At 27.1% G+C, this 14,637-nt stretch overlaps 1 protein-coding gene across 1 annotated transcript; it reads left to right on the top strand.

The window, feature by feature from the left end:
* LOC100161971 (protein maelstrom 2) lies at positions 1-10,246 on the top strand. Its single transcript, XM_008186833.2, has 10 exons — positions 1-45; positions 290-464; positions 1,100-1,246; positions 2,184-2,314; positions 2,368-2,509; positions 4,373-4,542; positions 6,624-6,776; positions 6,877-7,007; positions 9,600-9,760; positions 9,832-10,246. Exons 2-8 carry the CDS (start codon positions 293-295, stop codon positions 6,928-6,930), a joined length of 969 nt encoding a protein of 322 aa, XP_008185055.1. The 5' UTR covers positions 1-45; positions 290-292; the 3' UTR covers positions 6,931-7,007; positions 9,600-9,760; positions 9,832-10,246.
* The last annotated feature ends 4,391 nt before the right edge of the window (positions 10,247-14,637 follow it).

Here is a 14,637-nt window from a genome sequence, read left to right as displayed (position 1 = left end):
CTTGGTTTGAAAGAATTAACTGCTATATTATCACCCATATGGAATGTAAGTAATCTCTAAATTAAATCTATAGTGTAAGTCAGGAGTGGTCAAGCTTTTTAAACATAATCTATACAATATTTAAAAAAAAAAATTATTTTTAATACGCCTTTACCAATCCTATGGTAATAACATCAAATTGCTTTAGTTATAAATTATAATTTACTAATTAATTAAAGTTTGACCACTCCTAGTATGGTATGTGTTTTTACTTTTATTAAAGTTAATTTCGATAATTATTGTTTTTTAGGCAATGACTGATGATGAAAAAAATAAATACAAAGTTCTTGCTGATGAATTTAATTCTACTCAATTAAAAAAACAGCCGTTGAAACAAATTAGGGATCTGCAGGATAATAGTCATGATTTTTGGAACATGCAGAAATATTTAACCGAGATGTTTGAATGTATATCTAACAATGAAGGTAAGAACTATCATATTAATTTGAAGCTACATTATATTAATTATAATTAAATGATAACAGTCTGTTCACCAATTCAAGACACAATTTCTCAGTCATATCACATTGGATTAAATCTGATTTTTTTGACAAGATAAGTAAGATAGACTGTACCTAGATACACAACTATAGAAACATTTTAAATGGTAAACACTAGAAAAAAAGGATTTTTTTTTAAACTGAGTTGATTCTCATTTAGTCAATTTCGATTTTAATTGCCTAGTTATTGAAGAAAAATTACTTATAAAATACAAAAATATAGTACTTATCAAAAATGATGCTTTTATTTTAAAAACTTGTACTGGGCATGCTAATACTAAGATGGTTGGTAATTTTAAATTTTACTATTAACGTTAAGTCAGCACCACTTTTAGCTTGTCACAAAAGTTGCAATTAAATCCAACGTTATCTGAACTAGAAGTAGATTAAGTGGACATACTGTTTATAAATTAAATTAAAACTACATTAATTTATATGCATTAAAAATATATTAAAATATACAATGCATTTACAAAGAATTTCCAAACTATCATTATATGAAAGAGAGGCATCTTACAATTAGTACTTTAATTATAAATAAAATTATTTTAATTTTTCAGAATTATTTAAGAAAAAGTTTATTTTGTTGCACATAAATTGTCATACCGAAAATATAGAACAGTATTATTTTCCTGCTGAAATAGCAGCATTAGAATTTAGTTTAATAGATGGTATATATCGCACATATCATCAGGTTATTGGTATTTGTAAGTATTTAAAATAATATAGTAGTGTTCATATAGGTCCCCTAGCATTGGTGAATATTAAAATTGAATATTTCTGTATAGTTCAGTATCAAGATTTTTCATTATATGTTAATTAAAGTGAATGTTTTAAATATTGTTTTATTGTATTTTTCATGTCATCGGTGTCACTTCTGTGACTGTATGTAAATAATATTTCATTAATAGAAGTGACCATCGAGAATCATGTGAAAATATTCCAAAATTATTGTGACAAATACTTGAATTTGTTATTTTTTTTAAAAAATTCATTTATTTCTTTACCAAAAACATAAAACAAACAACTAGAATTAGTACATATTATTTTTAAATATAATAAAAAAATAAAAATGTAACTATTGATCAGAAAATTAAAAAAAAATTCTTATAACTCTTAAAAGTTGCAAATAATATAAATTAGTTAATCTATTAAAATTATTCTACTGGGAAATCAAAAAATAATAAATAAATAGAAAATTTTTTTACCCCATCTTTGTTCATTTTTAAGTAATACAGCGCCAAATATAACAAATACAAACAACTTTACAATCATTGTTGATTCTAATCATATCAAAAATGTATATCATATTACTGAAAGTAACCGCTTCAATTTGTTTTCTTAGTTGATTGTGTTTTTCTGGTGCTTCAAACATCCACAATTATTCAATTATATCTCAGCTAATATTAGTGTTAAAATTTAAAATACCTAAGTTATTTTAAATTATGCCGTTGAGTGCTTAAAAATAAAAATAAATGAGAATATGGACATAATATTGTTTTAGTTTTATTGTGTTATTGAATTTAAACACCATGAAAAACAAGTTTTTCTTAAATATATTTATACTTAAATATTACAATTATATACTACCTATACTAGAGGGCCTATAAATTAATAAATTAATAAATAATAAATTTTTCATAGCTAAAATTTACCCAAGAGGTTTTGCTGGAAGTATGAAACAATTTTCCGACCGTTTTCATCGTATTGTATGTTTTGATGAACACCCGGATGATTATCAACAAATATTATTGGAATTTTCAACATTTTTAAAGGTAAATACTCTAGTTTTTAATTAATTTGCCAACTTTTAATGATATTATTTTAGGATGGAATAATCAATCATGAAGATTTAAAAGAGGGCACATTGGACTTACCATATTTATTCACTATAGAATCAGAAGTTGGTACGAATATGATGCACACTAAAAATAGCTTGGAAAGACTATACTCCACAGTTTACCCAAGAGGTAAATCAAGTTAATATAACACAATCAATATACATTTATTGCCATTCTTACAGAATACTATGTGGCCACTCTACACACAGTTTAGTCCGCTTCACTTAAGAGGAAGCTAAACTGACATTGTTGTCTCCATTTTAAAAGTGTAACTTACCAAATACTGCATACTTTCAGCAGATCTCGTTTAGCTTCATTTGTTTAAAAAATTAGAGTGCATCGACCTATTATGAAATTTGATGGTAAGTACATTATCTTTATTTATGTGGGTTTTTTTTTCAATAATTCAGTTTTTTAATGAGTAATGAGCATTTTAAATTTTTACTTTAATATATACACAAGACTTGCTAAAAAATGAACTATTGAAAAAAAAACCCACTTACAAACCAGATAATGTTCTTACAATTATGTTTCTTAATAAGTCGATTCACATAATTTTTACAACGAGTTTAAATAGGTAAACGTGATCTGCTGAGCGTAAATTTGGTATGTTACGCACTTGCGAGACAGAGACAATAAATGCCTGTGTAGAATCCTCTTAATACAACTGTTAAATCTGTAATAAATTAATTTGTTGATAACATTTTTGTAGATCATTGATCTTAACGTAAATAAATAAAACAAATAAATAAATTCAGTTTGTTGAAATGGAAATATTCTAATTTCTTTAAAATAATTTCCAGTGTTGTAAAGAATACTACTTCAAAATTACATACATATAGTTTAGTTAGATTAAATTAGTATCAGAGGCGGACTTACCATTTTTCTGCCCCTAGGCATTACACCACTAGCGCCCCGTATATTGTCGTGCTCTCACGGGGGGGGGGGGGGGGGGGAGTAATGTTCCATGAACTAAAACAAAACTATACAAATTGTATTTAGGTATTTTTATATTTATACATAACAACTAAACAAATAAATATTAATACAATTTTGCATAGGTACATTTGTACACTTGTACAATAATTAAATCATTTTGCGCCTTGATTTATCTGAGCACTCTAGTCTCTATAATCGCAATCGATTAGCAAATTTCTGAGCAGTATGCACTACAGGAGACGAGCGACAGTGCCAGCGTTGCACGTCGTCGCAATATTTATTATTAATTAATTACTTTATCAAGACACCTGATTTCCAAAATTCTAATTGTGCTGCGGGATGAGGCGGGTCATTCCACTAAGCACTGTGCGAGCTGTCCCCCCACCTAGCTAGTAGAGCGGCTATATACAATGTAGTAATGTACTCTGCGGCCCGAGGCAGTATATTTGACCGCCTTGGCTGGCGTTTTGCGCATGTGCCATTCACAATATTGTACGGGTTTACGCCGCACACCGGTATACCATCTCACATGTATTAACATAGGCAACTGCCTCGTCGAGTGTCGATGTCGAACCTCTAGCGGTGGCGTGCGCGCTGGTCGCAGGATTAAACTCAAACGGCAAGGTTATTATAGCTTATAAATTAAAAAGTTACTGTGACGTGACTAAGTGAGTCATTCTCCAGTTTCATGCAAGTTGTTGTATACGAAAAAAAATTAATATAAAATATAAATTTAGGTAAATAGAATTATGAAATTATGAAAAACTAAAAAGTAAAAATTAACTAAAAAATTGCGCCCCCAAAAATATTGCGCTCTAGGCCAGTGCCTTGGTGGCCTATGGGTAAAACCGCCCCTGATTAGTATACATAACACTAATTTATTTAATTATTAATGTTCATTTAATGGTTTAATATATAATTACGTAAGTAATAATGTAACTACGAATGTTTTACATGGTAAAGCAAATTATGGTTATTAAGCTTACTTTTTTTTTTATCTTAATCTAACTTACCTACTTATATAACTATTGACATATTTATCATATTTTATAGTTGATGATGAACGTTGTAAGTCAATATTCAAAATAGGAAATGTTGAGGGATTATTTTTGGAAATAAAAAAAAAAATAAATCTTAACATGAATATACAAAATTTAATATCAGAAAACTCAGTTCTTGACATTTTAGAATCTGATATGTATGGTTATGGTCTGGGTTGTCAGGTAATATTATGTGTTCTACAATATCTTATTAATTATGTATGTTTTTGATTTAAACTTAGTTTGATTCACAGTTTTAAATTGGTTACAAATACCTAATTATTTTATTCTTGAAAAATATATTAAAAAAATTACAGTATGATAAAAATACTTCAGACGACTCTACTCCTGCATGTGTTGTCTTCGTCTTACAAATGTACAACGTAGCAAAAACTGTGTTGTGCGGGAAAGAACCAAGAAGGCTACAGTCATAACTAAGAAACGAGAGTTTCACCGCATAAAAAGGAGAACTTTGACTATGCAACATTGTTTTTATATTTTTGATATCATTGATATGAAAAAAGTTTTTCAAGTTTGAAAAACAACCAATAATGGTTTTAAAACAATAAGAACTTTTTTCATACAAGTGATATCAAAAAAATAAAAACATGTTGCACAGCCAAAGCTCTCTTTTTTATGTGGTGAAAATCTCGTTTCTTAGTTATGACTAAAGACCGGATTTTGCATAAAATGCATGTTGCTATTTTCAACATCATATACATGCAGTCAATGAGTGTCCACAAATCATTACTTGATTGATTAAATATCAAAATTGTATATTGCATATTTTTGCATATTCTGACGTTAATGCATGTTCTGCATATTTTTGCATATTTTAACAAAAACCGTACAAATATACAAATAAAAACACAGATCATAGGTACGTTTATATAATATTATAATATCAAATATTTTACGTCTCAAAAAATATTCAGACGCTAAAAATAGTTCCATAGGTTGGTTGTACGGGTTTTATTGTGGATACATTAAACAAATTTTCTTCTAAACAAACCTTTTTTCATTAAGCATCGACATCCATAGAAAATCAATCACAATTTTTCAAAGAACTTTGTAATACATTAATTTCTTCAAACATACCTTTACATAAATTACAAAATAAAAACTTTAAATCTTTTTTGGAAAAGTACACAAAAAAACATATACCAGATGAAAGTACATTAAGAAAAAACTGTTTAAATCAATGTTACACAGACGTTTTACAAAATATTCGAGAACTCATAGGCAGCTCATACATATTTTTTTCTGTTGATGAAACTACTGATCCTCGTGGAAAATATGTAGCAAATTTTACTGTTGGTAAATTGAATGCCGATTCGCCTTCTAAATCGTATCTTTTAACATCGAAACTTCCTACTAGTGCAAATAGTACAATAATTAAAACAAAATGTAAAAATGTCTTAAATAAAAATAAAGGATTAATGGTTTTAAAAGAAATTTCGAAAATACTTCAAGGTGACAGTGGTAATTTCGACTATTTATCTGTTCCAAATTATTCACCGGATATACTAGCAAATTTTAAATATGCTCCAATCACCAGTGTTGATGTCGAATGCAGTTTTTCATCATACAAGTACATTCTTACAGATCGCCGTCATAATTTCACGGAAATAAACATGGAGCATACTTTGATAACTTATTGTTTTTCAAATTAATAATTTACTACCTTCAATAAAATTGTTCATACTTTTTTCCTATATATATATATCAGTATATCAATTTAACGAAAAATTACATTTTTGTACTATATTATACATGTTAATTTTTGTTTGTGAAAAATGTAATAAAATTAATAAATAATTATCACTGCAAAATTAAAATCAAATATAAAATTGAATAAAAATTGAAATTTTATTTTGCATGTTTTGCATTTTTTCCTTGCATATTTTGACTTTTTTTAGTGCATGTTTGCATGCATATTTTACAATTTAAAATGCATATAAATCCGGTTTTTAGTTATGACTGTAGCCTTCTCAGTTCTTTCCTGCTCAAAACAGTTTTTGCTATGTTTACATTTGTAAGATGGATTCAACACATTTGAGTGTAGCTACCTCTTAAAACATGATTCCCATTCAAATAAAAACCATTTATATGTTTTGTTTAATATACATATAATTATTTGTTATACATTAGAATTATTATTTAATGATTTATCATTGAATTCATATTTCACACATCAGTGACCTAGATACTCTCAAAATTTAGCATACAGAAGTGTTAATTCTCCTATTTATTTTTATTTGTAGTACCACGAGTGTAGAGAAATTTCATACAAGTGTTCCAAAGCTCGTGTTATTCAATGGATGTCAAATATCTGTAAGCATATATGTGAGAATACTGGTATAACCCTTAATCCTGGTAGACACACAGCAGTTGAATTAAGAAATGGTTCAAAATTGGTGATTATATAGAACTTATTATTTATTTATTCATTAGGTACCATATATTTATACATAACAAATATTTATTATCCTCTGTATTTTGTATTTTTTGTTTAAGATAATTGAAAATGCACATTTGCCGCTGTCAAAAGAAGATCTAAATATTTGTTAAATAGACACAACTATTTCCATGGATGATATATTGCTTTACTGAAAAAAAAATCATCTATTCTTACACAAACACAACTAGTAATATAATTTTATTAGTACATACAATATAAAATTTTATATTGATTAATTTGAAACAAAAGTTATATTTTAATATAATAAATAAATATTTAACCGTGGGTTAAATATTAATATTATTCATAATATGGCACTATTTATTTTATGGTCTTAAATGTTTTAATATTTCAAGAAATGAAGAAAAAACGTTAGTCTTGTCTCTATTTTTCATTTTTTTTTACGATATTCAATTCTTTAGGATATTATATACTATTATATACTATTATATATCATATATTATATACTATTATATACTATTATATATTATATATTATATACTATTATATACTGTTATATATTATATATTATATACTATTATATACTATTATATTATTTATCAAAGAACCATAATTATTTCAAAAAGTATTAACAACTTCTATAGGTATCGTGCATGTCAACATTAGTGTTCCCTGGTTGATAAATTTTAAGTTCTTTTACTATCATCTGATTTATGATAATCATAAAAATAACAAGTCATAATTAAAATTTACTTTTTGTTTTAGTTTCGACATTTACCTTATAATTTTTAATTAATTGATTTTATAATTATTGTTAATAATAAATTGAAGCAATGAGTAACCGCATATGTATATGTGCTGTGTAATTAATTGTAATAATAGTCGAATTTTGGTGCATAATTGACTGTACCGAAATTAAAACAGAGCAGCCTAGCACTGTTGAACAAATAGTTTACGTGTTTTCACGGTACAAAAATGCTTATATTGTTAAAGTGCTGGGGACTATAAATCCTAGTGGTTTCATCTGTTTTCTGTCCAAGTCAGATATATGGTGGTAGAACTAGTGATTCATTAATTACTAATGATAGAGGATTCTTATAAAAATTAAGAGATGAATTCCTGGCAGTTAAGGGCTTCCATGGCATTAAAGTAGTCTTGGAAGGTTCAAAAAGTATTCTCATTGTACCACCTATTCTTCCCAATGGTCACTTTTATGAGGATTAAGTATTAGAAACATATATCATTGCTAATGTGCACTTTTACATAGAAAGGGATTTTAAATAATATTACTATAGATTTGGTACCACATGTTGATGAAGTAATACACATTTGTTGTGTGTTGAAAAATTTGCAAAATCCTATAATAAATGATAAATAGTTATTTTGTATTTAATCAATGAACTTTTATTGTATAAAAACAAAATATAATGTAAGCTTAACTAAATAATAAAAATTATAAATTATTTATATTATGTAATATAATATCATGTACTTTAATACAATTAAACAAAACTTAATAATATTGAAATGCTTTTTTTTACTGGAAGTCATTTAATATAATATGAATAAATGTATTTTAAAGAAAATATGGCTATAAGATATTATAAATAATTACTTAAAAGGATGATTTGGCAAATAAAAAGTAAATTAGAAGTATTCTAGTCTTACTATTAATGATTTTAAGAAAAAAACATCTCTTTCTATACAGGGTGATCCATTTAACGTAAGACACTTATTACACGAAGAGTAGATGGTTAAACGGTAAAGTGTCTTACATTAAATGGATCACCCTGTAGTTACAGTTAATGGTTCAATTTTGTTGTAAACAAAAAAATCACATTGCTCTAATCCTGTACAGTACATTGATATCTGGCACTGGGTAAAATGTTGATAACTTTGCTTCAGAACTATTTTATTGTTTTCATATTTTGAGTATATAGCATTACAAATTCTATTTTTACGATCAACTATTAGTTTAGACTTGCATCATTAAAGGCATTTTATTTCTAAAACTTTTACATTTTGATTTTATTCTGTTACAATACTATCTTGTGACACAAAACTGTGGTTTTGAATATGAATAATAATACCACATTTTAAAATAATTGCGCCAAAAAGTTTAGAATATGACACTACAGTTCTTATATTTCCGAGTTTGGAACATTTACATTTTCATGCTTGAAGAAATATAAAGATTACATACGGCTCCATGGGGTTATATGTGATATGGAAATGGAAATTTGTATGTTTACCTAATAGGTACATCAAGATTTGCAAGGAAGAAATTGGAGTTCAAGTAGTTAAACGTGCAATATGCAAACGATATGTACCGGACTCAGACTTTGATACAAGGCAGTGCATATCTATTCCATATCGAATATCAATACGTATCAAATTTTTCTTCTTGAAAATCTTCAATGTTTACCGTGAACTATGAACATAATATATTCTGTGAACCCCATGACAATTTGTAGTCAAGTATCTCAAAATGTGTACCTTTAAGGAGAGTTTTTAATCACTGAAAAGGCCATAATTTTATCATCTAAATTATATCTTCTACCTTGAGGTTTCTTTTTCTGAATTTTCATTTGGCTCATAATGAAATTAAAAGTGCTTGAGTTAACATGAAAACTTGAAAAAAAAATTTGTGAAAACAGAGATACGACCTTCTTAGCTGCGGTGGGCGATATATTCATTAAAATTAATTTCTTAAAAAACATGTTTAATACCTAATTTGAATATGCTGTTTCTCTATTTATTATGATTCTCTATCTAATAATTTTGCGTACATTAATATTGCGTTTAAACCAATTTTTAGGGACCAATTACTCCATCTATTGGTGTGGTGCCATTATTAGCTACATAGGTAGTGAAGATGGGTACTGTAGAAGATGAAGCCCATTATGATTCTAAGTTTTTGGAATCTAGTGCTGATGAGGATGGTTATGTCTCAGGACTAGAATTCCTATATTACTACAAGTATGGTAATTTATAGAAATTAAGTCATAATATTATATATATATTAATTTTATTAATTATGAATATTCTAGGAGTCTGTGATATTAATAGACACAGTAAGTTGTATAAGGAGCAGTTTAGTCCTGCAGTGTAGTTAGCAGAAAGTAAACTCAAAATGGGATTGATCCACCAGATACACTTTCCGCTGTAATAATACCTCCTAGCAACAGAACTTTAATTTCTTAAAAAACATGTTTAATACTTAGAGATAATATATTAACTGTACATTTATTTTATATTATTATCTCTTTTTAAATTAAGGAATTGCTATACTAGCAGAATTATTGATTTTTTTTCTTTTACATTCCCCTATTGTATTCTTATATATGGCTACAACTATGCATCCATGCTATAAATAACCTTTTTTTATAGTAAATCGTAAAAATACTGTTAGTGTTAAGCTAAATTATTTGTATTAGAACACCAAATACAAACTTTTATAAACAAGTTCTGTACTAGCTAATATTACTTATTTATTATAATTTTAATTTAGAATTAAGACATTTAGGTTGCAAATAATCAGTGGCGCAACCAGGATTTTTTAAAGGAGGTGTCCGCCGGTAGCGTATACAGTAGTTCCCAAAATTTTAGATGACAACTATTTAATATTCATTGAAAAATGTATACCCTTTATATTTAGATAAAAATCACATATAATTTTGGTATTTGTCAAATGTAAAGGTATTTTACAAAATTATTATATATATTAACATTGATTATACATACTATGTATAATATACACTATGTATAATCAATGATATTAGTCATATTAAAATATTACAAATTTTAAATTATAAAATCTAATTGTCTTTTCTCTAAGTTAACTCTTTTATGATGTCATCTGTATCAACTCTGTTTTTACGGTGAATATTCAATGCTGCTAATCCGTTTAGTCTATTGTCTGCTATTGAGTTTCTGAGATATATTTTGATTCTTTATAAAGTTGAAAATTACCTCTCAGCTTCACATGATGTCATGGGTAATGTTAAAAGAATTGTCAGTAGTTTATAAACGTTGGGTATAGATTTTATTACAATTACTGATTACTTCAATTACAGTAGCCATTTTTAAGCTGGTTCCAGCCATAGTTTAAAAACTTGATGATGTCAAATTTTTACTTCAGCTAAAATTTTTAATAAATCTTCCAAATCGTTTGCATGAAAATCCACCAAATAGTTGATTAATATTTCTTGTTTTTCAGTAAGAGGAGCAATTAGAAAAAGCATTTGAAATCCTCGAATAATATCTTTATGTTTAATAAATCTTTCATTTAACTGATTTATTAATGGATCTAACAAGGTATAAATAAAGAAATTTTAAAATAATCTTGGGCATTATTATTGTTACTGGGAGTATCCTATAAATGTCTTTTTGTAATTCTAAGCATTTTTATCTCAAAACCTTAAATCATTTGATTTTCTTTGAAGTTCATCAAAACACTTTAAAAATTTGGTAGCAGGTCACAGCCCCGTCACTGTTTCCCTATTCGGTTAATACCCCTGTTCAATTCACTTAAATTTAAATAGCTGATCGAGTTTTGCTTCTATATTGTTCTATGGTTGTAGCCTGTAGGTGGAGTCTTTTCTTTGAACATGAACAAAAAAAACCGAAACAGTATTTCATAGAAAAATGAATTGAAATCAAACCCAGTTATATATATATATAGATAGATTTATAAATTTATCAGTTTGGTGTTTACTTTACACTTTTTCAGTAAATATAATATTATTATTACATCACGTTACACGTTATAAATTATTATCATTACCTATACACCACTGGCTATGGATATTGGTTAAATAGGTCTAAAAAGGTCGGGAAAATTAGTCTGACGTGGAAATGTAAGGACGTGGGGACGTGACCATAAACCGAAAATTCTTCATCAGCATTGTTCCTAACTGAATGTATTTAACGTACAACATTATCAACGTACCCGAGAGCTTGAATAAGATCTATATCAGGTTTTTGTAGATATATGCATAACGATACTGTGTACTGAAATATATTTTTTAATACAATAATACCAACATTAAATTCACATATCTAGAGACAATAATAACATATGAAATTAGTTGATGTTTCGATGTATGTCCATTATTGTCCAAGTTGTCCAATTAATCATCTCCTAACCACGAATGTACAGCCGAAATAAATTGGTCAAACACTTCTATTGAGTCGTGCCATTCAACCCATCTTGTCGAACATAATCGCTTTAAAAATTAAAAAAAATCACCTACCTACTTCATTTTTTAGTATACAATCATTTTGCGGATAACTTGCGTAATTTTGGGGACTAATTTTCATTTTTTTGCTGACAACTATAGTTTTTATAGAAAATCAAAAAAATCTTTGCAGAAAATTTAAAGACTATTTACTTTACTTTTTATTATACCATTATTTTGCGGATAATTTGCGTAATTTTTAATTTTTATGGACAAATCGTTTTTTATCAAATCATAAAAAAGGATGACATGCTGGTAAAATGTCGCAAATTTTAAAAAATTAACTTACTTTATTTTTTAATAGACCATCATTTCGCACAGTTTTGCAGACTAATTTTCATTTAAAAAATATTTTAAATTATTTCATATAATATCTAAAAATTAATCGACATATTTTTCTCAGAATAAATACATCTACTGTGGAGAATACATTTTATAAATTAATTACTCATATAATAGATTTTAATAAAATAACAACTAAATGTATCTATATACAATAGATTTCAAGAAAAATGTTTTTAATGAGTTGAAATATTGTAAAATAAGTATTATCAATTATAGTTTTTTTAAATAATAAATATCTTATCTTAAGTATAATATATAAACATTTAACATATTATATAATATAATATATTATTGAATATTAGGTATGTGTAATATTTTTTATAAATAATTTAAGAAATAATTTTCATGGTTTATTAATAAACTCTTCAAGTGTATTTTTGATAGATAAAATATATATCAAATCTTTACAATATATACATACTATTCAAAAATCCATATTTAATTAATAATAAAATACATTAATTATAATTTTCTTTTTTTATACTTTTAAGACATTTTTTTCATAGGTTTTGACCTGTTTTGTATACATTATTGGACTCTAACTCAAATCAGAATTGCTAAGAAATCTTTTACAAAAATTCAAAAACTTAGGATTACAGCTGATGCAACAGGTGGTGTTTGTAATAGATTGTCTAGAGTATTTTACAATAAGTAATGGATTACATTTTTTTAAGTACAAACATACCATAATATGAATAACTTGGCAAAATAAATATTTACGTTTGCTTTATAATTTGCCTAAAATTGTATTTTATTAAACACATTCATCATTAATATAAGAAATAGTTATATAAGTACACATAATAATCAGTATATTTACCTTTATTCCCAATTTTATCGGAATTACTATGAGACATTTTCTGAACTGCTGAATTTTTGTTATTCACATCACATTTAACTCCTTGAGGGTCTATTTGACATTTAACTATTACCTAATTTACAGTACTTAACATAAAAATTGTATGCAAAGATTATTAAAATGTATAAGTACCATAGATTTTACTCTATCACCAATACAACTTACATTTGATTTTGCTTAGGGATGGTGACCATCCACTTATTAATGTCCTAGTAGTTTATTTCCTGTCTTTAATGTTCTCATTACTGCTGCAGTTATCTCTTTACAGCATAGGGCAGCAAGTGAAAATAGTATCTTAGATGCATGGCATGGTTTTTGGTTTTTTATCATTTTTAATTAATTTAAAAAAAATTGTCAAATAGTATTAAATATTGATAAATTCATGCCATATGGTGCTTAGTACACACCTATGGCGGTCAGTAACCCTAACCACAATTCAGATGGGGTTCAATCTCTAGTAGGTATTTAATTTTAATCTTATTTTAACCGTCGTATACTAGTACAGCTGTAACAGTAAATTTGATATTTTAATATTCTAAAACTACACTTTTACACTAAAATAATTATTATAGTATGTTCTTAAGTTTTGACATAGTCATCACTCATCATGTATATACTATATGGTGAGTACCAACGTTTTGTGTATTGTTTGTGAAACAAATTCAGTGGTGTATTGTTCAGTTGGATCAATCCCTCCCGGCTCCTACCATATGATGTATATAATATGCAAACATTTTGCGGGTTATAACTTAAGGCCTCCAACTTAAAATGCGTAGCTACTGGATAAAATCATATCCCCCAAGACAAAAATCTAAATACGCCACTGAACGACTTAATTTTGACTTTTGTCATTTAAAATTCTAAAACTACAAGGATCAGTATACAATACTTGAGATATGGGTAGGTACCTATAGTTCTTAAGACTGACGGAAAAACACTTTTTTTTAGTATTTGTGACCAAGCATTTGTACCAAATCGTATAATATTTTTTTCGCATTTAATGTTGCATATTTTTAATAAACCAAATGCATATTTTAACAATTTTTATTGCATATAAATCGTAGCCCTTTAGTTATTATAGTTAATTACGTCAAACTCACTGATCTACAGTCTTACACATAAGTGACATAAACACATCCGACCATCCCGGCCATCGCATGTTGAGACACAGGCACACAGGCACACATGCCTAAAAAGGCAGCCTTCGTCACGCCACTGTTCTAATTAAATTTAATTAGTGTGCATATCATCAATTATCATTGACTATATTATATAGTATGATCGTTTAAATATTATGTATCTATGAACAATCATCATATTATTATATAACGAGCATATAGGTACCTGCAGTGGCGCCGAACTAAATTTTATTTGAAGGAGGGGGCGATAAAATTTAAAAAGTAACTATCTAC

The sequence above is a fragment of the Acyrthosiphon pisum genome, chromosome X (genome assembly GCF_005508785.2).
Source record: "Acyrthosiphon pisum isolate AL4f chromosome X, pea_aphid_22Mar2018_4r6ur, whole genome shotgun sequence".
NCBI classification, from domain to species: Eukaryota; Metazoa; Arthropoda; class Insecta; order Hemiptera; family Aphididae; genus Acyrthosiphon; species Acyrthosiphon pisum.
Note: the sequence above shows the minus strand (reverse complement) of the source record. Positions and strands in the feature narration are given on the sequence as shown.